The sequence below is a fragment of the Meleagris gallopavo genome, chromosome 1, assembly GCF_000146605.3.
Source record: "Meleagris gallopavo isolate NT-WF06-2002-E0010 breed Aviagen turkey brand Nicholas breeding stock chromosome 1, Turkey_5.1, whole genome shotgun sequence".
NCBI classification, from domain to species: domain Eukaryota; kingdom Metazoa; phylum Chordata; class Aves; order Galliformes; family Phasianidae; genus Meleagris; species Meleagris gallopavo.
In genome coordinates, this window is record NC_015011.2 from 121,066,534 (window position 1) to 121,090,032 (window position 23,499).

Consider the following 23,499-nt stretch of genomic DNA (forward strand, 5'->3'; position numbering starts at 1 on the left):
AATTTTGTGGATAACTTAGAAATACAGCAAATGTATTGCTTAGGGACATGCTCTTTGCTAATGAAAAAAAGATTTAACTGACATTTTTCAAATGTTCTTTGTCCTGGTTTCAGCTGGGACAGAATTGATCTTCCTTTCATAGTGTCTGGTATGATGATGTGTTTTGGCTTTAGGACAAAAATGATATTGATAACACACTGATGCTTTAGTTACTGCTGAGCAGTGCTGTACAGAGCCAAGGCTGTTTCAGCTTCTGGTACTGTCCTGCGAGTGAAGTGAGGAGGCACTGGGAGGGCACTGGGAGGCTGAGAAAAAAAATGTGGAAAAAAAACCTTGAAAAATGGTGGGGAGTTGGCCAGGGCAGGCTGCTGCTGCTGCTTGGGGCCTGACTCTGCACTGGTCAGTGGGTGGCGAGTAATTGTTTGTGCTTCACTTGTTTTGTATATATACAATTATCATTACTATTATCTTTTTCTTCTTCCTTTTCTACTTCGTTTTCTCTTCTGATTCTCTCCCCCATCCCACTGAGAGTTGGAGTTTGGGGAGGTGGAGGTGAGCAAATGACCGTGGAGCTGGGTTAAACCACAACATTCTCCTTGGTGGAAATTCAGAATCTTGTGTAATTTTTTTGGATTGAAGATAGAGTGGAGCAAAAATTTCATTTTCCATTTCCTTTTCCCTCAGTACCACAACTTTTTAAAAGTAAATTTCCCAGCAGTGTTTTTTGGAAAACAATTACATATTGCATTAGACTAAAAACTCTGTTCATTTTTCAAGGTTCACCTAACAGCTAACATTTGTATAGACTTTTATTTAAAAGTTTTGAATCCAATTAAGTTTGATAAAGCTTTACGATTATCCAGTTATGAAATCTGTCTTTTTTCACATGAAGTTTGTTTGTTTTCTTTGTTTGGTATACTGTGATCCTTATGCCTGTAATTTGAAAGAAGATTATTTTTTCTCTTACTCTCTGCAATCATAAAGTCAAAGCATTTCTTGTCTTTACAAAAAGCTGTGAGGGAAAGCTGCATGAAAACAGTCATAGAATGTCACATCACAAATATAATATATACCTTTCTATACCTAATCAGCAAAAGACCATATAATCACAGAAGAATACTGTGTTGGAATATCAACTTTCCACTGACTAGTTACAGTACTGTGCAAGACATGGCACAACACAAACCTAAAGAAAAGACTTCAATTTGATGCAGCTCTGAAAAGCAGAAGCCTAATGAAGCTGGTTGATCTTCATGGAGAGCCTCCCTCAAGTGCCAGAATGGTCCAGTCTGATCTGCAAGGAAGTGGGTAGTCAAAGTAAAACACCAGCTTCACTTCATAGGGAATTCCAGGCTAAGATCCAGCACAAAACAGAAGTGTGCAGGAGATGGAAATGGACAGGCTACCTAAGAGAAACAGGAAAATACTACTTAGCCAGGCAGGAATGGAATTTCCAGTCAGCCTTAGCCTAAGCTTAACTATCACTGAAACCAGTAAAGATGTGAAGATTAAGATGGGCCTCTTTTGATACATCAGCAATGAAAGAAAAACCAAGGGAAAGCTGCTGAATAGGATGGGAAACCTAAAAGAAGACACTAAAAAGGCTGAGGTACTTGATTCTTTCTAACATCTTTGCAAAGTCATATTGATCAAAGCAGATTCTTAATGACCGAAAAAAAGAGGAATATCTTGCTTAAACAAAACAAAAGTAAAAAAAAAAACAGAGAAAGGGGGCTAGGAAACTCCAGATCAGTAAAGTTCACTTCAGTCTCAGGAAAATTTTCCACAGAAAATGATGTGGGATCCTGTTGGACAACAACTAGAACATGAGTCTACAGCGTCCTCTGCCAGTGGAGTGAAGTGCATAGTGCGCTGCACAAGCAAAAGCATAGCCAGGAATCTGAGGGAACTAATTATTTCTTTACCTTGCAAAGCTGTACATTTACCATTCTTTCCAGTTTTGGGTCTCAGATGTTCACTGACAAAAAGCTGCTAACAGTTAACGACAACTAGAGACTCTAGTGGAGGGCCTCTAAGATACCTATAAGGCTCAAGCACAAGACTTGGAACTGACTAAGGAAAGAGGGTTTAGCCTGAAAAAACTTAGGGAGAAAGCCAAGTCTTCCAATATCTAATAGGTTGCTACAGAGAGAGCAGAGCCAGACCCTCCAAAGAGGCGGTAAGACATGGAACAAAAGGTAAAGGCCACAATTTGTACCAAGGGAAATTCCAGTTGGATATAAGGAAGAAAATTGTTTATGATGCCACTGGCTAAGCGCTGAAACATCTGCTCAGTATGGTTCTCTTTGAAGATAAACTTGACTGGACAGGTGCTGAGAAAACATGTCCAACTTTGACACTAGCTCTGCTTTGATCAAGAGATTCTGAACTGACCTTCAGAAATCCCTTCCACCTCAATTTTTGAATGATTTTGTGATTATACTCACTGCCTCCTCTATGCATCTAAAACATACTCATTGCTATCAGCTGGAAAACAAGATTTCAAAATTGCTTCCATCCACATCGAAAGCTGAAAGCAAGTATTGTTTTCAGAGTTGCAGACATATCCTATCCTTATGAAAATATTTTGTTATAGTAGAAGGAATTCATCACTTTATTGGCGTAGAGAAAAGCTTCTGCTATGATGTCAGGACATACAGCGACAGTTTCTATTCATTCCAGGTGTCCCACTGGCATGAAAAGAAAGCTCTTCATTTGAAATGCTGTAATATACAACTCCAGTACATTTCATTTCGAGTCTAATCAAAGAATGAGTCTCTGACAAAATTCCAATGGCAGATAGATTTTGAGAGCTGAGGTGGGCTTATAGTTTAAAAAAAGTGTCACCGAAAGATTCTACTGGAATACAACAGCACCTAATTTGTTACCTATAGAGTCAAGGTAATCAGGAAGGGCTACATTCTTATTCTCATCTGAGAGCAGACAGAGGAATCAGCCACATAGTAAGCCCTCTTTGTTTCAGTTGCAATCAGTCTAGTTTTCCTAGTTGTTATTACTATATATTGCTGGAAGCATATAAATGAGACGGAAATCCTAATTCTGATTACTAAGTTATCAAAGAATCAAGAAAAGAATGAAGACTTCAATATGAACCCTTTACGAAGACACAATGATATCAAAAATGAATTTAAGATCCATTTGTGAAGCTTATGCCAGTGGTCAAGAGACCGTAAGTCACAAATTTAATAGGAGTAAGATTGTTTCTGCAGTTTATGTGGTCTCAGATCTTTTTTTTCAGCAAAAAGCAAGTGTCAAAGTTCCCTCCTGACTGTTATATGACTTTCAGGTTGATACTTTTTTTAAAATCTGGAAATGCATGGTATTTTGACCACAATCATCTAATAGAGATAAGCATGTGTTGCTTGCACCTCTATTGCTGTAGTGAAGAGGCTTTCATAATATTACTGTAGCTTCTTTCCCCAGGAATTGAGCATCCATCTGTGCAAAATGTGATCTGTAGGGGGAATACAACTATAAGGGCAGCTCATCCATTTCTGGAAGCAAATGTAACTTTTCAAAATTATACAGGTGACAGTGATAACACTGACAGCTACCAGTCCTGAGGAGAGGTACCTGCACAATTAAAACTTGTGTATGTCCTAGAAATTAACTGGACCAATTCAGAGCTTGTACCAATAAGAAAAAAGACATACAAACCAAACACGTCTCCAGCGACCTAGGTCCTGAAAATAAGCTGTCTTATATTTAATTTTTAATTTTTGAATTAACAGGTTTTTTTGTTTTTTTTAAATGCAATATACTAACATTTCTTGTTACTCAAAATACAGTTTGTTGGCCACATCACGTCAGTTTCTTCACCTTGAGCATTTTCAGTTTCTCTTTCCTTTCTTTCTATGGCCCATTATAAATATCGACACTTTTCCTTTCCTGAAGGATCCAGTCACACATTTCTCTTGTTTTCTGCCTCATATTTACACAGCCCTGCCTGCTCTCCTCACACAAACTCTTCACCAGCAATCCACCCAAACATGTACCACTCTTTGAGCTTCTCTACATACTCCTATCTCCACTCTCAAAATTCTCCCAACACTTTTTCTTTACTTTTCACATACAACAGACTGTCTCAACTTTCTTTTTGTAAGAAATGCAACAGAGAAACAATGACTGAAGCTGCTTAGCTCCAGGATTTATCTTTTCAATAACTCATACCAAAACAAAATGCCCAGAGAATACCATTCCTCTTTCGATGCTCAAGCATTTTGGAACTGTTCCAATACCCCATTATATTTCTACAGCTACCCGAAGGACATTTAAAAGGATACTTCATTTCCGTATTGGAGTATCTCACACTTATTCATTATGACTGAAATAACATTATTTTCTCTTTTTTCCACCATGAGAAGGCAAGACTGCAGTATAATCAAATAACTGCACAGGAAGTAAGCCAGTGGGTTCATAGTTTAAGTGACAGGACATCAACTACCTGACAAGGTCGATGACTCTCTCCCTCGGAGCAGTGCTGACGGGCTCATCATTAATCATTATGATCTGATCCCCCGGTATAAGCTTTCCTTCAGAGGGGCCGCCTGCAGATAAATGGAAAAAAGCAAGGTTAGTAGACTATTCAAAATGACATGCACACTCTGCAGTTCATATGCTGTAAGTCCCTTCTCTTCAACTAATGGCGTGCTTAACACTTTTTTTAACTTTACTTCCTCACCAAGAATATCTTGAAAGCCACTGACTAAACAGTTTCTATTGAAGTTACTCAAGTTAAGTTCCAAAACTATATTTGGGAACATAACAATAAGAGCTAGATTTTCTGGAGGAGAAATAGGGCCCATTAGAGTGACCTAATTCATTCTTCAAGTTATGATCAGCCATAATTCATAGCTTGCTTATCAATGTTTGTTTGACATTCATATAAGACCACCCCTGGTAAAGACTCCTTTTCCTATAATTATGTAATCCTCTTTAACTACTGTTAAGATCAGAAAATCTTCTCTGGTGTCTACACATTACTTCTTGTCCCAGCCAAAGTAGCACTGGAGAACATCATATTCCTCTTTTCTATGAGACGTCACTCACCATGTTTGAAAGTCATTTGCACAACTTTCCTCTGACTTTCCTGTTCTGGGCAAAACAAACCTGCTTCCTTCTGTCCTAAAATAGTAAGTTTCTATGCCTCCAGTCTTGGAGTCTCTTTTCCTTTGCATTCCTACTGCTTGGTGAACAGAATTTTACATAATGCGTTCAAAAGCACTGGCACTTTCAGTTAGATGCAGACATTAAAGATTAGTGTAACTAGGCAATCAGACGTGCCTATGTGCTTTTGAATTTTAACACTATTTAAATTCATGCTATGTTTTATAAAATGTACATAATATTTTGCTTCCAGCATGATTACATGCCCAAAGGAGAGAATAATATCACAATTCCAAATCAAAAGTTATATCCTCTAGTCTTTTGCCTTTAAGCTCTGCATCCACGATACATCAAAAAGTATCAAAAAAATTCACCAATATGAAGATAGTCTTAAAAGAAAATGTTTCAGTATCAGAAACAATTCAATTAGTAGTTAAGCTAATGCTATTCCTCTCCTCTCTTTGACTTGAAGATTTTACTTTGCTTATACATCCAGCATTCATGGATACAAATCCATATACAAGAATGTTGCTTTGAACTCATCTTTCCTTCTATTCACTTGGAATGCAAGGTAATACTTTTTCCAAATCAAACAACAACAACAAAAAATTACATTAATAACGCTAACTTGGGAGAAAAGATCTGTCTGCTTCAGTTCAAATATTAGTTACAACATTCACTCCATCTGAAAGCAATACAAATAAAATCAATGCACACACGCGGGTAAATGACATCAGAACTCCATGCAGTCAATTTTGCCTCTCCTCTGCTCTCTATGGGGATTCTGCAGAACATATTGAACAGGGGCAAAGTCAAATCCCCGTCCTTAGCTCCAAGGCAATTTATGTAACAGCTGAACTTTTAAGCATAAAGCCTGCTGGTTCAGGAGACTAAGCAGTCCCACAAATTCAAAAATACCAAAAACTTCAATAATTTTCACTGCAGTTAGGAAGTTTTGTAGATACGTTTTGATCTTGCTTTTTTTACCACTTGATTAACAGAGGAATCCTTAAAAAAAAAAAAAGAAAAGAAAAAGGAAAGAAAAAATGCCAGAATAATGTTCTTTAAAGCCAGTGACAGCACGAAAAACATGTAAGTTATAATCATGCAACTCAGTATACCTCCTGAAATGCTAATTAGATGGCAATGAGGGTGACATCAAATCAATATGAACGTAAGTGGGAGAAGACTTTCCTTTCCGAATGAAGTAGATAATTTTGTTTCAGGCAAACAATAGTAACAGCTCCGAGCAATAATCTAAAACTGACTTTTTGTTAATGTATTTACATAGGATTCAAAAAGGAGAAAACTACCTCCTAATACTACCGACCAAGCAATTTTGTTTAGTTTTTCTGCTTGAAGACTTCAACAGTACTTACATTTGTAACTATATCTCATCTCAGTAGATTAAGTTCCCAGTCAGTATAAATACATTCACAGAATTATTGTTGACACTCTCAAATAATTGCACTTCTTTTGAAGAAAACAATGGAAATCAATACAATTTTTTAGGAATATCACTACAGCTATTTTCTCATTTAGCAATCCAGCCAATTAGTGATACTAAGAAGTGCCAAGTTTGCTTTTGTGGTCACGTGAGGAAAACATACCTGGTGTTACTGAGCGTACAACAACTGGCTTTTCACTACCAGCCACAAAACCAAATCCTAGCACAGGATCCCTCCTCATTTCCACTTTCCGAGGGGCTGGAGGGGTTATTTGGCAGCTCTCTATTCGAGGGTCTTCAAATGTGGCTGATTGTGTCATGTGACTGTGGGGGAAAAAAAAAAAAAGATGAAAAAGGAAGAAATTATTAAAACATGATTTTGGGATATCTACTTGAACCAAGTAATTTCTGCTACAACATGAGATGAATATTTGAAATGTTTCCACCGTGAGAAATAAAATATCAATGTAATAATTTTTAATTATATTTTCTTATACATAAAATAATACTGTTGTTTACAGGTCTCAAATACTAATCAATAGTATCAACCTGTAAAAAGGTCCCTCTTTGACAGCATACATTTAATCATATCCCATATATGAAAGAAAATAACCCAACAATAAAATCCTTGTCACCTGTGTTTGAAATTTCCATCCTTCATTTGTTGGAAGAGAAAAATAATAGAGTGACCTCCTTATAATATAAAACATACCAATTAGACTCCAACAGTCTTTTGCAAGAGGAGACGACAGGTATTCAAATTTGTTTTTCTAAGACATTGAGAAATATTCAGAGCGGAGCTCTTTCAGACTTCCTGAAGCACAGGTAACAGATCTTCATTTCCTTCTTGAGTAAACTCTCCAATGTCACACCAAACTGTTCCAGCAGGTATGGGGCGGGGAGGGGAAGGGGGGAGGGAGAACTTATTGAGAAAATCTCTTTATCAGCAATTATTAAAATATCTTAATTTCAGTTTAAGTGTTACAACAAAGTTTACATGTTGGACATAGAAGAAAAAATTATCATGGCCTCCATTTCCCACGGAGGGAAATATTTTGATTTTTCTAGAAGAAAAAAAAAGGAAGAAAGCTATCCAGTACAACATATCCATGAAAGATGTAATAGATTAAAAACATAGAGACTGATAAGCTAACATTAATGAACACTGAAGTGTGGCCACTGCATGCAGACTGAACTTCGCTGCTTTGCACAGGACTGTACTTCATGTTTTCTGCCCAATGACTGGAGCTCCCTCCTTAATCATGGCTACCAATTCCCAGCACTACTTCCACTGACAACCAAACCACTCATATCCTTCAAAATGCCATTAATTAAGCTTATGCTTCAGGTAACCTAGGAAAACAGTCATGCTTCTTTATAAACCGCCACTGGAGTCTTGATTCAAGAGAACTGACAAACTGGCAGCACTGAAGACAAAGCAACACTTGATCCATTTATTATGGAGACAGATTGTCATCAGCTCCTCACTGGCTTTGATAATGCTCAAATATTTGTTTAAAGCTGCATGGCCAGGAGGTAACTTTTCTTTATCTTCAAGAGACTGTAAGTCTGCAGGTGCACGACTAACTCCAGTTCTTGAGAGTTAACACAATAGACAAAGGAAGGAAAATTCTGACCCCATCTGCAAGAAAAGCACAAAGTCCTGCTCTGAGAAAGGTCACAGCCAGGTGCCCAACCTAAGTAAGTTCTGCAGGACATCAGAGAGGCAGATATCTCTTCATCATTTTGAAAGCTGGACAAATAAATAAATAAAAATACAAAAATCAAGTAAATTTCCATATCTGACAGCCTTACACATACAATATTAAAAAATGAAAATTAGGAAATGTTCCACACAACCATAATCACTGCTCTCATCTCCTTTCTCTTTACCATCCCCAAAGTACTCCAGACATATGTGATTCATAAGGAGAAAAATGTCATAGATTTGTTTTCAGCACCAGTGGCATGCAGAAAGTTCTTCTGATCTTTTTCCTAACACATACACACTGTGCATGACACCAATCTCCATTCCTTCTGTGCTCTTTTATTACTGTTACACAAAACAGCAGAAAAATCCCTGTAAACTCTCAGCAGGAGTTTTTTTCCCATTACTGGATTTTTCTAGGGCTTTTCTTCAAAGAAACTCTCTATCCCTATCACTAGATTCAGACTGCCTAAAAGCAAAATGCTGCTTTTTTATGCATATGATCAGAGGTAGCAGAAGGCTATGTCCTTACAAAAGCAGGAGAGAGAATATCTCTGTGCTGTCCTAGCATCTGCTAGGTGAAGTCAGAAAAGAATATGTATTTTTGCTATGTATAAAATCATATCTCAGACTTCATTCTCCTCTCCCTTCTGCTCTTCCATTTTTCATCAGTAAATTCTAGGTCTATTTCCATTACTTTCATTCAAAAGAAGTTAGAAAGTCTAGAGTGTTTTATGCAGACCCTCTATGAAATTATCTTCAGATCCATCAGCCACACTCCTCCCCATCAATTCCTATCACAATTAGGGCTCCCAGATACCCAAACATTTTGTCTCTCAGATGGGACATTTTCTGAGCTGTCACTGGTATTTCAAAAACTATCTATTTAAAGTTGTGAACTTTGCTTTGGTAGGGAACACAACGTTCCGCATTTGTCACCTCCTCTAGGTGACAGCCTTACTAAACTTCCCTCAAAGTTAAAACGCTCTATTTAATCACTTCTTCCTAATAGCTGTTTCCACTTTTGTAATTGGGGCACTATGATCTGCCACTGTTTCTGAAGAAGAAATGCAGTATTTACAAGCAAGTTGAACATACTGCTTAAGCCTTTGAGAACTACTTTTCTGCCATTTTACATCCTCTTTCTTCAAGCACTTTGGTTTGAAAACTGAATTGGTAGGGAGAAAAGCTCAAGAGCCACATTTCAGATAATAAATTCCAGGATCAGACCTATGGTTTGGACAAAGAGAGCTCCGCTAGTGGATGCCTCGCTCCAGCCACCGCATCATCTCATACTGCAATTCTGCAGCACCGTAGCAGCACCGTAACATTTATTCAAAGCCTAAGTAAAAGGATCAGCAAAGAGCAGTTCATCAAGATGCTGAGTGCCGCAGCAGGCTTTATTGATTTTTAAGGTTATCCACCTTCAAACACACCAACGAAAAAGGCTCTGCATCTCGTGCTTCCAGAGCTCGCTGCATCAGGCATTCTTGTATCACTCAGTACTTTGGAAGTGTATTTCGAGAGAGCAGTACGATATGTGCATATGACCTCAGAGGAGATGAGTACTCAACGCTTTGTGTGATAATAGGCTGACAAACCCATCTCTTCCTGCGGATAACTCATTATTCAGATGCCAGTTGTAGTGCCAAAGTAAAGACTTATTTAAATGTTGCATTAATTTGAGGTATTTGATCTCCATCTCAGTTATGGAAAAAACTGACTCCTGATGTAAGCAATTAATATGCTAAGAGTTCCAAACCAGAAGCCTGTGAACTCAAAACCAGCACCTTGGGGAACCTTAGACTGAGCATCACTTAAACAGTGAAAGATCTTACAATAACTCCAACAATGCAAGGTTCCCATTTGTTTCAAGCATAGTAGAAATACATTTAAATGGTACTGTGCTTAGATTATACCTCACTCTCTCTCTCTAATTTTTTTTTAAGGAAAAATGGAAGAAAAGGAAGAAGACTCAGATTTTAAGTGTGAACTTTTCTTTTTACATATACAAACACAAACTGCCCTTACACCACCTTTTCATAAGAGATCCTTATTTCCCACCATTCTCAATAACTTTACAAAAAGCTCTCTTCTCTGACACTCTTTTTGTGAACAGTAAGAGACAGCTGCCAGCATTGAAGAGAGTAATTCTCAGACAACTTCTTGAACAGAAATTTTATATCTTCCAAGATGAAGTACCTACTATGAAAAATCATAGCAAAAGTTTAATTCCAAGTATGTGCTTAAAATCTCTCTGCAGCAATTATTCCATTCAAAAAAGACTGTAGTGGAAAATGAAAGAGAAGGTGCCTGTGTGTGCCTGGACACAGAACAGACTGGAGGCATTACAGTGTTGAATAAAATTGGCGTGCATCCTCAGTCCCAAATGGATGTGCAATGAGTGAAAGAGGAAGAAAAATAACAAAGAAGAATGTCCTGGTGAATACTGACCAGCTGGGACAAGGCAGCCATCAACTACAACAACAAATCAACTGCCCAGTGTAATAAGTGCATATCTGAATTCACGCCAGCAAAATTAGAGATACGGTTTAAGGATGGTACTTTGCATCTTTGGATCATTAGCTTCAGAATGGCTAACTTGTTTATGTTTTCTTTGGAAATTTTGTCAGTATTTTCCTCATTCAAATTAGACATGATGAGTAACCCAAAGAATACCTAAACAAAGACTTCAGTTAAAATGAGAGCTTGATTTTAATAATGTATATTAGTCATCAAAATCTAAGTATCCTAGCAAAATGTTTTTCCACCTTTAAATTTTCTTGTGTCATTCACTGATATTTGGAATACTAAGTAGGCTAATTCCGAGAGGTTTGTACATGGCAGCTAGGAAAGTACTGTCCTCAGCAGGCTGACATTTGTTATGGGTGAGTTTGCTTCAGGGTCTAATTATGCTATGAATCTTAAAACTATCTCAAGAAGCCAGTGACTCTGATCATGAGATTACTTTGGTAATATGTAAAAAAAGATACCTGAACTACTTTAGTTCCATTCTGCAGTGACATTCAAGAAAGAGCATAGAAGGTGTTACCTCAAGGCGAGTTAAATATAGCTGCACAAACACTATCTTAACTATAATCAGATACTTCCATTTTATCATTACAGCTTGGAGACAAGCTGCATTTTGGTGTTTTACTTTGTATTTTGGTATTACAGTTAGCATTGATAACTTCAGAGGCTAACACCAAGTCTCTGTTTGATGGTTTTAATCCTTAGCTGTAAAATTTCTCTGCTATACCAGTTGATCTAGCTACAAAATAGACTCCCATTTGACTTTCATGCAGGGCAGCTTTAATCCTGGGCAATGATTGAGAAAAATCTGTGGAAATGTCAAACCACTCATGGACTGATGAGTGGAAGTTGGCTTGGAGGACAGAGATAAGAAATTCTTAACATAGGTTCAATTCAGAAATAGCAAAAACGCTTCAAATTGTTGAGTACTGTTAAAAGTCTGTCTCATTAACTTGAAGGATGTGGAAAACCTGTTTTGCTGACTGCAGTTATGATTTTCAGACTGATAATATTAGACACAAAGCAAACATTCAGGTGCATCTGTCCACCTGAACCACTCAGCCCACCAGATTCCCATCCTGCCCTGAAACTATATCTTGGTTCTTATCCTGTTCAGAGTCCTGGGTTGTGTGCTTAAAATTCCTTTGTAACTGGGAGTGATAGAAGTTATTTCAGCAAGAAAATAAAGAAGGTCTGACTCGCACTCTGTCATCTGTCTTCAGGAATCAGCAGCAAGTAAAATGGCTTAAGTCTTGAGACAATATTATGGAAATTGATAATAGTAGAAGATATTTTATCATGTTTCCCTTGATCTGGAAAGACTATCAAAACAAACTGTTATAGGTGAGGACTTATCAAATACACAAACTCTGCAAAAAATGTTTTATCTTAACTAGTTTTATCTTAACAAGTAGCTAAATATGAAAGATAATCTTTTCTTTCCTGTTTCCTCAAGTTCCTGACACCTCTCACTATACCTCAAGTTAATTTATTTTCTCCAGGAAATCCCACAAAATTATTAAGAGCGAGGATACGTCAAAATCATGTATCAACTTTATCTGCCTTCTATTTGAAAATGACATTTTAGAAAAGAAGTGTCGAAATAGTCATCGAATTGTTAAGTGAAATTGCTGCTCCTGCAGAGAATCTGATGCCTTGAGAAACTCTTCTTTAACTCCATTTTGCAGCAAACAAGATAGTTGCTCACAGCTCAAACATTCCTTTTAGTCATATTCAATGGACGAAAGTTGCTTTTTCAGCTGTTCAGAAAGGAGTTAACTTTTGATACACCAGTGAAACAACTCTACATTCTCTACTTTTTCACTAGTTTTCTGCAGGTGTGTATGTTGAGAATTCAATATCACAGGCAAACAATATAACTGGGAAGACGTATCAAATTTGTTTTTTCTTCCTAGGACTGTTTTTCTGCCCTGGCGTCAATTCTGTTTTTTCATAAACTTCTTCAGCAGTTAAATCCTCTAAAGTCAGGTCATTTTATAGCACCCTAGAAAATGTTGGCATATGCCATCTGGTTGAACATATGGTAAAAATGTAATTAGAAAGAAAAAGGTTTGCTGGTTTCAGAAGTTGGTGACAGCTTTTTGATAAAATTGGATACAAGGAAATCTGACACACAAAAAAATTCAAAATCTTCTTCCTCTACTGCTGGGCATGATGTGCAATCTAAAGCAAGACAACGTGAAACAAAATCACAGTGAATAAAAGTGACATGAATGCAAATATGTAGGGGGGGGGAAAGATTTATGCTCAGCTTCAGGCCAGCACTGTCAGAAATACAGAAAGCATATTTTACAGCAACAATTAGCACTTCATATTAGAGGATATTAGATGTAAAGCATGAATTCTTCTGTTGCACATATGAATGATATATATTAGGAAGGAAACAGAATTCTGTACTTGAATCCCACAAAAGCATGGAAACAAGCCATAAGCCCCACTGCAGACTAGCAGCTGCTTATTTTCAGTTTTGTATCTACCATCAAGAGGTTCAGTCTGACATTTTTCTCTCAACATGGCCAAAAGCATTTCTAGAGCTCTGTTTGCTGTGAGTTCTGAGTTTTCTGCCTGCTAAAGTGGGACGGAGCTTTCAAGGTACCAGTTAAATAGAAGAAATCACACAGAAATATCTCAGTGCAAACTGGCTGCAGCTAAGGAAAGGCCACAAAGGATGGTAAGAAATATAAGTAGAGACTGTGCAGAGAGGATTTAGGAATATCACAACATGAGGTATGGAAGAAAAAAAAAAATAAGGTTAATGGCATTTGATTACATTAGAAAAATCTCTCAAATAACCACCTTTCACAAAAGAAGAAAATACAAGTAACACTGGCCATGCGAATGCTGGAATTCCTTTCTTTGTAGGCAAAGCGTGATGCCAGCCTCTGCTTTCCTTACTGCTTTCTTTCACAGCCAACAAAAGCTCACAAATTATTCATACGTACTAGATTGAGTGGTCAAAACTATGGCCAAGGAGCCCAATGCATTGCACAAGCAACTCCAGAGCAAGTCCCTTACTGGGGCTATGTGGGCACAGGGTAATCCCAGTGTGGGAGTGAACAAGGCCACCCAAATGGCCAGAGTGAACATCAGCTGGATGTGCCTCAAATGCACCACCGAATCAACCTCATCTTTTCTCAGAAGTTTAGGGCAGCAAGACATCACTACAATGCCCTCACGGAAGCAGCCTTTCGTCAGCGTGGCTGTCATGTAGGCCGCACCTGTTCATGGTGCAGCTCAGGGAGGCAGGAGGCTTGCTCGCATACCTGACCACGGTTTCTTAAGAAGGAAACCACATTTTTTTAGGAATTAGAATTGCTGGCACTCCTCCAAAGAATCAACTTCTCACATCACAGAGGTAGGACCAGAAATACACCCTATGTTTTCCTCAAAAAGCATTTTTTTTTTTCTTATGTGAGTGGAACAACCACATTTAGAACCATAAACTATATTGAGACCTTTAAAGATAAACTGAAACATAGCTTTTCATTATCTTCTACACATGCATCAATAAACCCTGATACAACTGAAGACATAGCAAGGGGAAAAGAAGATTTACTGAACTGCAAATACACAATAAATTAATTTTGACTGAAAGTGTCCCCTGGAAAATAGAGTGAACAGTTCCTATTTGTTCTGCTTTGGCAGGTTTCATTCCAAGTAGATCAGCAGTAATCTGTGGGCTCTTGCCTTGTTGAGCTCTGCAGAAAGCCAGCAAGAAGCACAGACCTATGCCAAATGCTGCAGGGAAAGGAGCTGCGATCTCTAACTCAACATGAACAATTGGTCTAACTGAAACATTAAAATAAGAAAGGGGAAGGAGAAACACCTTGAAAATAGATTTTCATGTGTTTATTAAATTAGGAAGGCTCCTGACTAAAAGAAAACTGGTCTTGTGAACTGCTGAGGAAATCTGACTTGCTCTAATGTGCACATCAGTCTATAAACACTGACAGTAGAAAGGTAACATGGTAAGATCACAGAATCACAGAATGGCCAGGGTTGGAAGGGACCTTAAGGATCATGAATCTCCAACCTCCCTGCCACATGCAGGGCCACCAACCTCCACATTTAATACAAGACCAGGCTGCCCAGGGCCCCATCCAACCTGGTCTTGAACACCTCCAGGGATGGGGCATCCACAACGTCTCTGGGCAGCCTGTTCCAGCACCTCACCACTCTCTCTGTAAAGAATTTCCCCCTGACATCCAACCTAAGTCTTCCCTCCCTCAACTTCAAACCATTTTCCCTTTTCTTGCAGTTATCAACCCTTTAAAAGAGTTGATTCCCCTCCTGTCTGTAGGCTCCCTTTAGGTATTCAAATGTTGCAATGAGGTCACCCCGCAGCCTTCTTTTCTCCAGGCTGAACAAGCCCAGTTCCCTCAGCCTGCCTTCGTAGGAGAGGAGTTCCAGTCTCCTGATCATCTTTGTGGCTCTCCTCTGGACCCTCTCCAACAACTCCCTGTCTTTCTGGTATTGCGGGCTGCAGATGTGGACACAGTACTCCAGATGGAGAGCGGAGTAGAGGGGGACAATCACCTCCCTGTCCCTGCTGGCCACCCCTCAGATGACAGAACCTAGATTTTGATGGGTTTTGTAGTAATCCCCAGTCCAGCTGGGCTTAGCAGGAACAAACACCTGTAACACCAAAGACTGCTTCAACACCCTTGTATCCATGTAATTCCTCTTGGACTACACTCTGGCACAGGGAGGGAAAAACAACGTAAAAGGACATCAGGATGGGCATAATTAACAATCCAAACCATGGAACCCCTAGAAGCAAATTAAAAAGAGGACGAATACTCATTAATTTACTAGTCAGTTATTTACAATGAAAAAAAAAAAGAAGAAAGTATGCAATGCTGCTCCATCCATCTGAAGACCTTGAAAGACTATCTTTTATGATATAGAAAGCTTCAAGTCCTTCTGACAAAAAGAAGCAGAAAAGTTATGAGCCAAGAGAGTCAGTAGAAAGTGACCATCCAAAATTTTTGTAATTGTTTGCAGCTATGGCAGTATCACAAGGAGGGAAGTGAGCATCAACTCAGTACAGTTACGAGGATATTCAGATAAGCAGATGCAATAATAAATACAAACAAAAACAAAATTCCTTCAGCAACTGAACAGATGAACAGGTCACAGAAAGAGGTCCAGAGCTTTTACTAATTTTCTTTCTCTTACAATATAAATGGTAAGGATCCTGAGTCAAAGCCAACCCTCTGATGGTATCACAAACTGATTTAATCTACTACATCTCCAGCAAAACATAACTTTTCTCAGGTGAGCACTAAACATCAAGTGCAAGCATCTGTTAGATGAAAGTAGCAACACAAAATTTAAGTTCTGGATTGCAGGTGGGTACATAGTACTACAGCTGCTTAGTTTATCCACAATTCTATATTTAAAGATTCAGGGATGTATTATATCAGGATGAGATACCATGGGTACCATAATCCACACTCACAAACAAGCTGAAGGCCTGGCTTCAGCAAAGAGCAGCAGAACAGCCCAGTTAGAATAGTGAGCATCACCGAGGCACATGCGGAGAAGCAGTCTGAAGATCAACACAGAAAACTGTTCAGCTTCACATGCAGGATATGAAATTACTTCCCAGGAGAGCCAAGCGCAGAGTACCTAAGAGAGTTACTGTGCTTTTGTCCAACTACTGCACTGAAGTAAAGAGCACAAGAAAGTTTTTTATTCTTTGCCTATCGAAAAGGAGTGAAAAGATTCTACCAGCAACTAATGTGGGAAAAATGACTTTAAAAGAGTCTCATAATAAATCCTGAAACCTCCGAACGAAATCTTCATATTCAATAACTAAGTCTTCATAACTGGTCTTCAAAACAAATCTAATTCTATAACAACTCCAGAGAAGGCCTACAGGACAGAGGGGGAAGAGAAATTATCTCCTCCATCCCTCTTTCTTTTAACAACATACAAATAGAGAGAATTACTCTTCTTGATTGCTAATTTGGTAGTATGCCATTGCAACTCCTCAGTAAATCCAAATGAGAAAGAGAACTTAACTGAAATAATCCAGAATGACAGAATGCAGTGATGGGAGGTGACGTTGCCAGATAGAGCTGTCATGTGAAAATTAAACTTGGAATATAATAAAAAGAAAAAGACAGGTGCCTTTGATCTTTCTTTTTCTGATAAGCTGTTTCATACACCTGAACACAACATGGATGAACAATTTTTCTTGGCATTCTTTTTCATTTCAAAGTAAGTTGCTAATCTGTCTAAATGAAATAGCTCCTAGTAGCCACGGGATATTCAATATACCTTAAAATTAGGGGTGCTGATGATCATTTTCCAATTTAATTACATTCAAGGAGCTTTTGCTAATGCCTGTGTTAGTTTCTATTTATCCATGTATAAAAAGTCACAACTACTAATCCATTAAATTTGACAGTGTGTATATAAACAATATTAAAGATAGTACGCACGCTTAAGATCAGCCTAATGACGCACCTAATGTACAAGAAATATTGCGTCCTTGCATTCGTAACAACATGAGCAAGCTCATTATGGCCTTCAAATATTTAAAGGAAGATTATAAACAGGAGGGAAATCAACTTTTTACATGAGTAGACAGTGATAGGACAAGTGAGAATGGTTTTAAACTAAAGGACGGAAGACTTAGATCAGATATCAGGGGAAGTTTTTCACTGAGAGAGTGGTGAGGTGCTGGACCAGGAAGTGCAGAGAGGCTGTGGATGCTCCGTCTTTGGGAGTGTTTAAGGCCAAGCTGGATGGGTCTCTGACCAATCTGATCTAGTACTTGGTCTAGCAGTGGGCAACACTGCCTGTGGCACGGGGTTGGAACTTGATGACTGTTGAGGATCCATGATTCAAGCTTTTTAGAAAGGAAAGGAACTAAAAAGCAAAACTAAGTATTTCAGAACAGACTCCCTGGAACAAGTGGATTGAAATGGGTTGACACCTTCCTATTGAGAAGTTTGTTCAGACTGAAACTCTCTTTTTATGGCTAAGAAAAAAGTCAAACAGAATTGTCATTTACTGTAATGCTGAAAAACAAATTAAAAGGAAATGATAATAGAAGTTGCAGTTATGCTGGTCAGCACATCAAATCTTCCTGTTTATCTTAAGAAGTCCCAATTCATTGTAAACAGAAAGATTTCAGTCGCCGGATATTGGAAACTCTAAATAAGTAAATGAAAAGTGTCAGAATGGGACTTCAAGCGTTGTGGAATGAAGATCCATTAATGTTTTGGTGAAACATTCTGATTTGAAAGTGTAAAAAAGTGAAAGAAAATGCTGCATTAAGGACTGTAAGAGAAGAGTGTATATCCAGGCACCCACGCTGGGATAAAGGCTGGGATGCCTTCTTACCAGGAAAGTCTCATAAAGTGGTGGCTGAATTAGTACAACAGACTAATGAATGTTGATCAAAAATCCCACTGCTAAATAAAAATTATTAAGCTAGTTATTAAGCTAGCCAATGTCTAATCCAACTATAATAATGGTACAATTATACCTAATATATGGAAGAAAATTGATGCATTTAATATAAATATTTACTATGTCATCTGTCATTTTTTAATTACAGGCAAACTTTATGTTCACTTTATCAGTTCCTAACAAAAACTACAATTTTAGTTGAACTGCCTGAAAAATTTAATAACCCGGGATGATGCTCTCTTCCCATAGAGAAAAACAAATCTTTACTGCTTCTAAAAGAAAACTATAAATAAACAGGCACTATGAGTTGTTTAACTCTTGTCTACACAGCAATGCTCACAGAGCAGTGGCATCAGCAGAGAAAAATGGTAAATCCAAACTAGAAAGGTATCTTGAGACATTCTCATTTACTACTGCACGTTACTCAATGACTACTCTTCAATTATTACAAACAGGTATTTTTTAAATGTTTAAAAAAATGTAACAAATTTGAGAAAAATTTATTCTGCAATACGTGCAGCAAATACTGCTTCATGATCTCCTCTTTTCCTATTGTAATTCATGAAGAGAAAGTTTCACAAGATTTCTAAATAGACATTTAATTTTGATGATGTGGAAATAGGAAGATTTTAATATAGCATGTTTGCATTTTAAAAAGAGAACATGAGACTCAAGTTTAATTATCATCACATTATAATTGGCACAATCTTATGAAAAATGCAGCCTTAATACGTGTAATAAACTCTTAACAAAGACTATAAGACAATTAAATGGTATAAATACATTTAATGTTAGGACTTTCCACAATTAATTCTGCTGATAGACGATTAACTCCTACAAGCTTCACCTTTAAACTCTGATCAACATCTTTAAGTAACTTATAAAAACAACATGTCATTCTACGCAGTCTTAAAAATGCTCTTGTCCCTTTCATCTCAGCTGAGGGCACTAAAAGGAGTTATGGTCATATCCAGCCCCATCAAGGTCTGACAGGAGCATAAATACAGAGCGTAGCCACCATTGCTGCAACTGACACCTGCAGCAGACCCAGTGACCAAGCCCTCCTGTACATTGGTGAGAATGTACCAAAAACATCTATCAACTTCACATTTTTCAGTTAATTATGAACTCCGACAATCCTCGCTTTGCCGTTCTGAACCATTCTACAGATGATTTGCTTTTTAATGAAACAACAAGCATGTTGCTCTGCTTTGGACTCTAAAAGCCTCTGCAAAGCCCAATCCCATGAAAAATTTGATTAAAGGCCTTTAAAGTAACAACTGACAGTGTATGAAAAGTGTTTCAGAATACTTAAAGACTAACAGCATTTGTAACGCTAAATGCAGAGCTGAAACCAAGAGTTTAGAGACTCAGACTTCAGGATAAACAAGCAGGATTAAAACACTGATCACTGGTACTTCACATATTTTCAATTTACTGCAATACAAGATGAAACTTAGAATCTCTCACTGAACATACATCAGTCAGATTAGGCAGAACTTAGAGTAACTTTAAGTTTGGATAAAAGAGGCCAAACTTTAAGAAAACAAGCCTTAATGTTCTGAACTATGTTCATTTCTTATTTATCTTCTCAAATTTAAGAACAAGGAGATATTCAAGTCATCTGCAGTGAATATGAACAAGATGAGCTTGTAGGTGTTGGTCACCTTGAGGCTCAAGCAGTTCTGCACTCAGGGTTAAAGAGAAAGAAAGATGTTCTGCACCCACACCACACTCAGAAAGTGCTGTGTTTTGTTTGTGGGTATTGTGTGTGTGTGTATGTGTGTGTTATAAAAGCAAAACAGAACAGAAAATAACAGTGTTTAAATTCACACTTGTGTAAACACCATTGGTGACGTGATCTGACTACACCATGAGCTAAATTTAGGTCAGTAGTGGCCACCTCCCTTTAAGCTTCAGTCATTATTATCAGGATACATCAGTATCACAAGAAACATTCCTGTGAAAAGTCCTCAGTTCACTATGACTCGTTTAAAAAGGGTATTCTACAGTAATGTTCTATAGTTATATTGCACCTCTTGGCCCAAAGCACTTTAATATTCCTGTAGCATCACTGAAACCATCATGCTTTAAAACAAGGGTCAGAAGTTAGACTGCATGGCATCTCATTAAAAAAAGGGGGGCGGAAGGATCCTTTGCACAATTAAATCAGTCAAACCTTCAACTTTTCATGAAATGTACTGAGGTCTTATTTTAATATCCACGTGAAGTGTGCTAAACTTCGGTTCAATGCAAGGAGCAGCTTCATCAAGGAATGAAAAGCTGAGCAAACCCGTCTGCTGCTTCAGGCAGAAGCCTGTGTTTTCCTTTTACATGGCATATCAACTGATGTCAGAGCACACTAACACACTTTAGTTGAAATGAGTCAGGCTCTTGGTATTTCCAAGCAGCTGTTTAAATCACATTGCCAAAAGAACTGCTCTAGGCCTACAGGATTTGGTGGAGCCATACATGAATGCCTCCGTATCACCAGTGTCAAAGCAGAGCTGCCCTGCTCAGGATGGATATCCCGTATTTCCATAACTTGGCCACCATTCTGAGGTCTTAACACTTTCACGTCAGCCCACTGCACCATTGCTACGACTCATTTTCTAAGTAGCACTCATTGGCCCACACCTCCTCAGACAAGACTGACTTCATGGTGCTCACCTCTGCCTTCAGCTTTCATAGTTAAGAACCATGAACTCGGCAACTAGAAAAGGAAGAACTGCTTAGGGACTCAAGGAATAATCATTACTGAAAAAGGAACGTGCTAAATAAGGACAAGGGTACAGAGTAATAATTAACTGCCATCTGTTCAAGTGAGGCAAATCGCAATATAGACCATCAGGTCTGTGCTGAGCAAAGCACATTTTACAAACACACACACACACACACACACCCCATCAAAATATGTATATATATGTATCCTCATATGTATGGTAATAATATCTTTACTATCATTTCCAGAGATTATGTAGCTCTTGGTATGACAAAGCCTACTGAGTGAAAGCAGGAATCACTTTCTGGACACCTAGTTGATCCATTTTTAATAGAAGTCATCAGCCTGTGTGGGAAGCATATATTCCTCAAAAGAAAAACACCTCTTCGCATCTTTAGCTACTCAGACAACCAACTTTTATATTTTCAGATCACATGAAGTCTAGTCTATAAATGGAACCAATTCTAATCATTTAATCATATACCATTCTTAGTTAGCATAATATGCAAATGAAACTGTTATTATTCCAGAAATGAAGAACTCAGATTAATTAGATAAGTTTTACTCAGTTCTGACAAATTTTTTATCTTCAAAAACTATGTAATTCTCATTTAGGGGCCAGGGTAGAAAATAGCACTGTGGAAGAAAAATTATTCTCCAAGTTCTGTTTTGAAACATTTTGTAAAACTTCATTGGAGTTATGCATCCTCATAATTGGTTTAAAGCAACTGGAACTAAAAAAAGGCAAAGCTCATTTTGCTACTTTCTAAACTTAATTTAAACATCTGCCAAGAGAAATTAACAAGGGTCCTCTGCTGATGGATAAGCAGCATACTCACTATCTACCAAAATTTATTTAAATATCAGCAACAGATTTTGCAAATGTTTTACAATTTCAATCAGACTAATATCCATGTAGAAAGTGACAATATATTCTCTAGTGTGGAAAAATTAAGATCCACTGAAGTATCAGCGAATCAGGATCACTATGCCATGCCAATACAATTTTCTATAGGGAAACAGCAGAACAAAAATCAAAATCTGTATTTTAGAAGAAGTTCCATTCAAGCTTCTGCATTCATATTCTGTAGAGTTATGTAGGTTGCTACACTGTCTGTTCTGGGAAGTGTATTTCTACCTCCCGATTTTATTCAGATTCAAATACAGAAAGCATTTAAAAAAAACAACCACACAAATGAAAAGAAACAACAGTAAAAAAATAGAAAATATCCTGCAATAAGTCTTTCTACACTTCTTCAATGAAGTTTCTCCTCTTCTGTTCTCCTAAAAGAATAGGTATAGGAAAACTAACCACTTTTTTTCAAAAATACCATACACATTCTTCTTTAAAATATAGGCAGGCACCTGGCAACAATTCAGAGTACCCCAGTGAGAAGAAGAATCCCATCCTCATAATAATGTGATGCATAATCTAGAAGAAAAGCAGTCTCTCTCTCTCTCACACACACACACACACACACAAGAAAAAAAAGAAAAAGAACAGAAAGAAAAACTAAACCTAACAACCAAACCAAACCATAGGTCATATACATATATTTGAAGACTGATGTGAGAGAAGAGAAGAAAATAACAGGGAATATAAGCAAACAAGTCTGGGGCAATTTCTCACAGTCAATCCATGCAACAGAAAGAGGAATAGGGAGGAAAGAAAAGTTGGTAGAGATGAAATAACAGGATTAACCACTTATCAGCAAACCCCTCAATACCTTGGAGGGGTGTTATATACTGTGTTATTTCCATGATATTGCACAGTCTCAGTGCTGAGGAAGATTACAAGGAAAACTTTTTAGTAAACTCCATCATTTCCACAACCTCCTTTCAGTCTCTTCCCAGAGACTGACAACAAACGACTTATTCTTCTCCTACCTGAATCATAGAATCACCAAGATTGGAAAAGACCTCCAAGATCACACAGTCTAACCATCTACCTACCACCAGTATTTTCTCACTAAACCACGTCCCTCACTGCAACATCTAAACATTTCTTGAACATCTCCAGGAACAGCGATTCAACCACTTCCTTGGGCAGCCCATTCCAGCACCTGATCACTCTTTTGGAGAAGAAAATTTTCCTAATATCCAACCTGAGCATCTCCTGGAGCAACTTGAGGCCATTCCCTTTCATCCTATCACTAGTCATGCGGGAGAAGAGGCGGACTTCCACTTCACCATATCCTCCTTTCAGGCAGCTGTAGAGAGCAATAAAGTCTCCCTGAGCCTTCTCTTCTCCAGACTGAACAATTCAAGTTCTTTCAGCTGCTCCCCATAAGACTTGATTGAACTCTCACCAGCTTTGTTGCCGTTCTCTGGACACACACACCATGGCCTCAACGTCTTCCTTGTAGTGAGAGGCCCAAACCTGAACAAAGTACTTGAGGTGCTGCCTCACCAGAACTGAGTACAGAGGGACGATCACTTTCTTGCTCCTGCTGGCCACACTATTTCTGGTGCAAGCCAGGATGCCATTTCTGCCTCAAGTCTGTAACATTGCCTGGG

General features: G+C 38.0%; 1 protein-coding gene across 2 annotated transcripts in view; it reads right to left on the reverse strand.

Annotated features, from left to right (window-relative positions):
• The window catches only part of FRMPD4 (FERM and PDZ domain containing 4), a 124,756-nt gene that overhangs the window by 68,384 nt on the left and 32,873 nt on the right, over positions 1 to 23,499 (reverse strand). For both annotated transcript variants that reach the window (XM_031557462.1, XM_031557465.1), the window contains exons 2-3: positions 6,738 to 6,898; positions 4,466 to 4,568 (exon numbers count right to left, since the gene is read on the reverse strand). In XM_031557462.1, the coding sequence (XP_031413322.1) occupies positions 4,466 to 4,568; positions 6,738 to 6,898 (264 nt within the window). The remainder of the gene's footprint in view (positions 1 to 4,465; positions 4,569 to 6,737; positions 6,899 to 23,499) is intronic.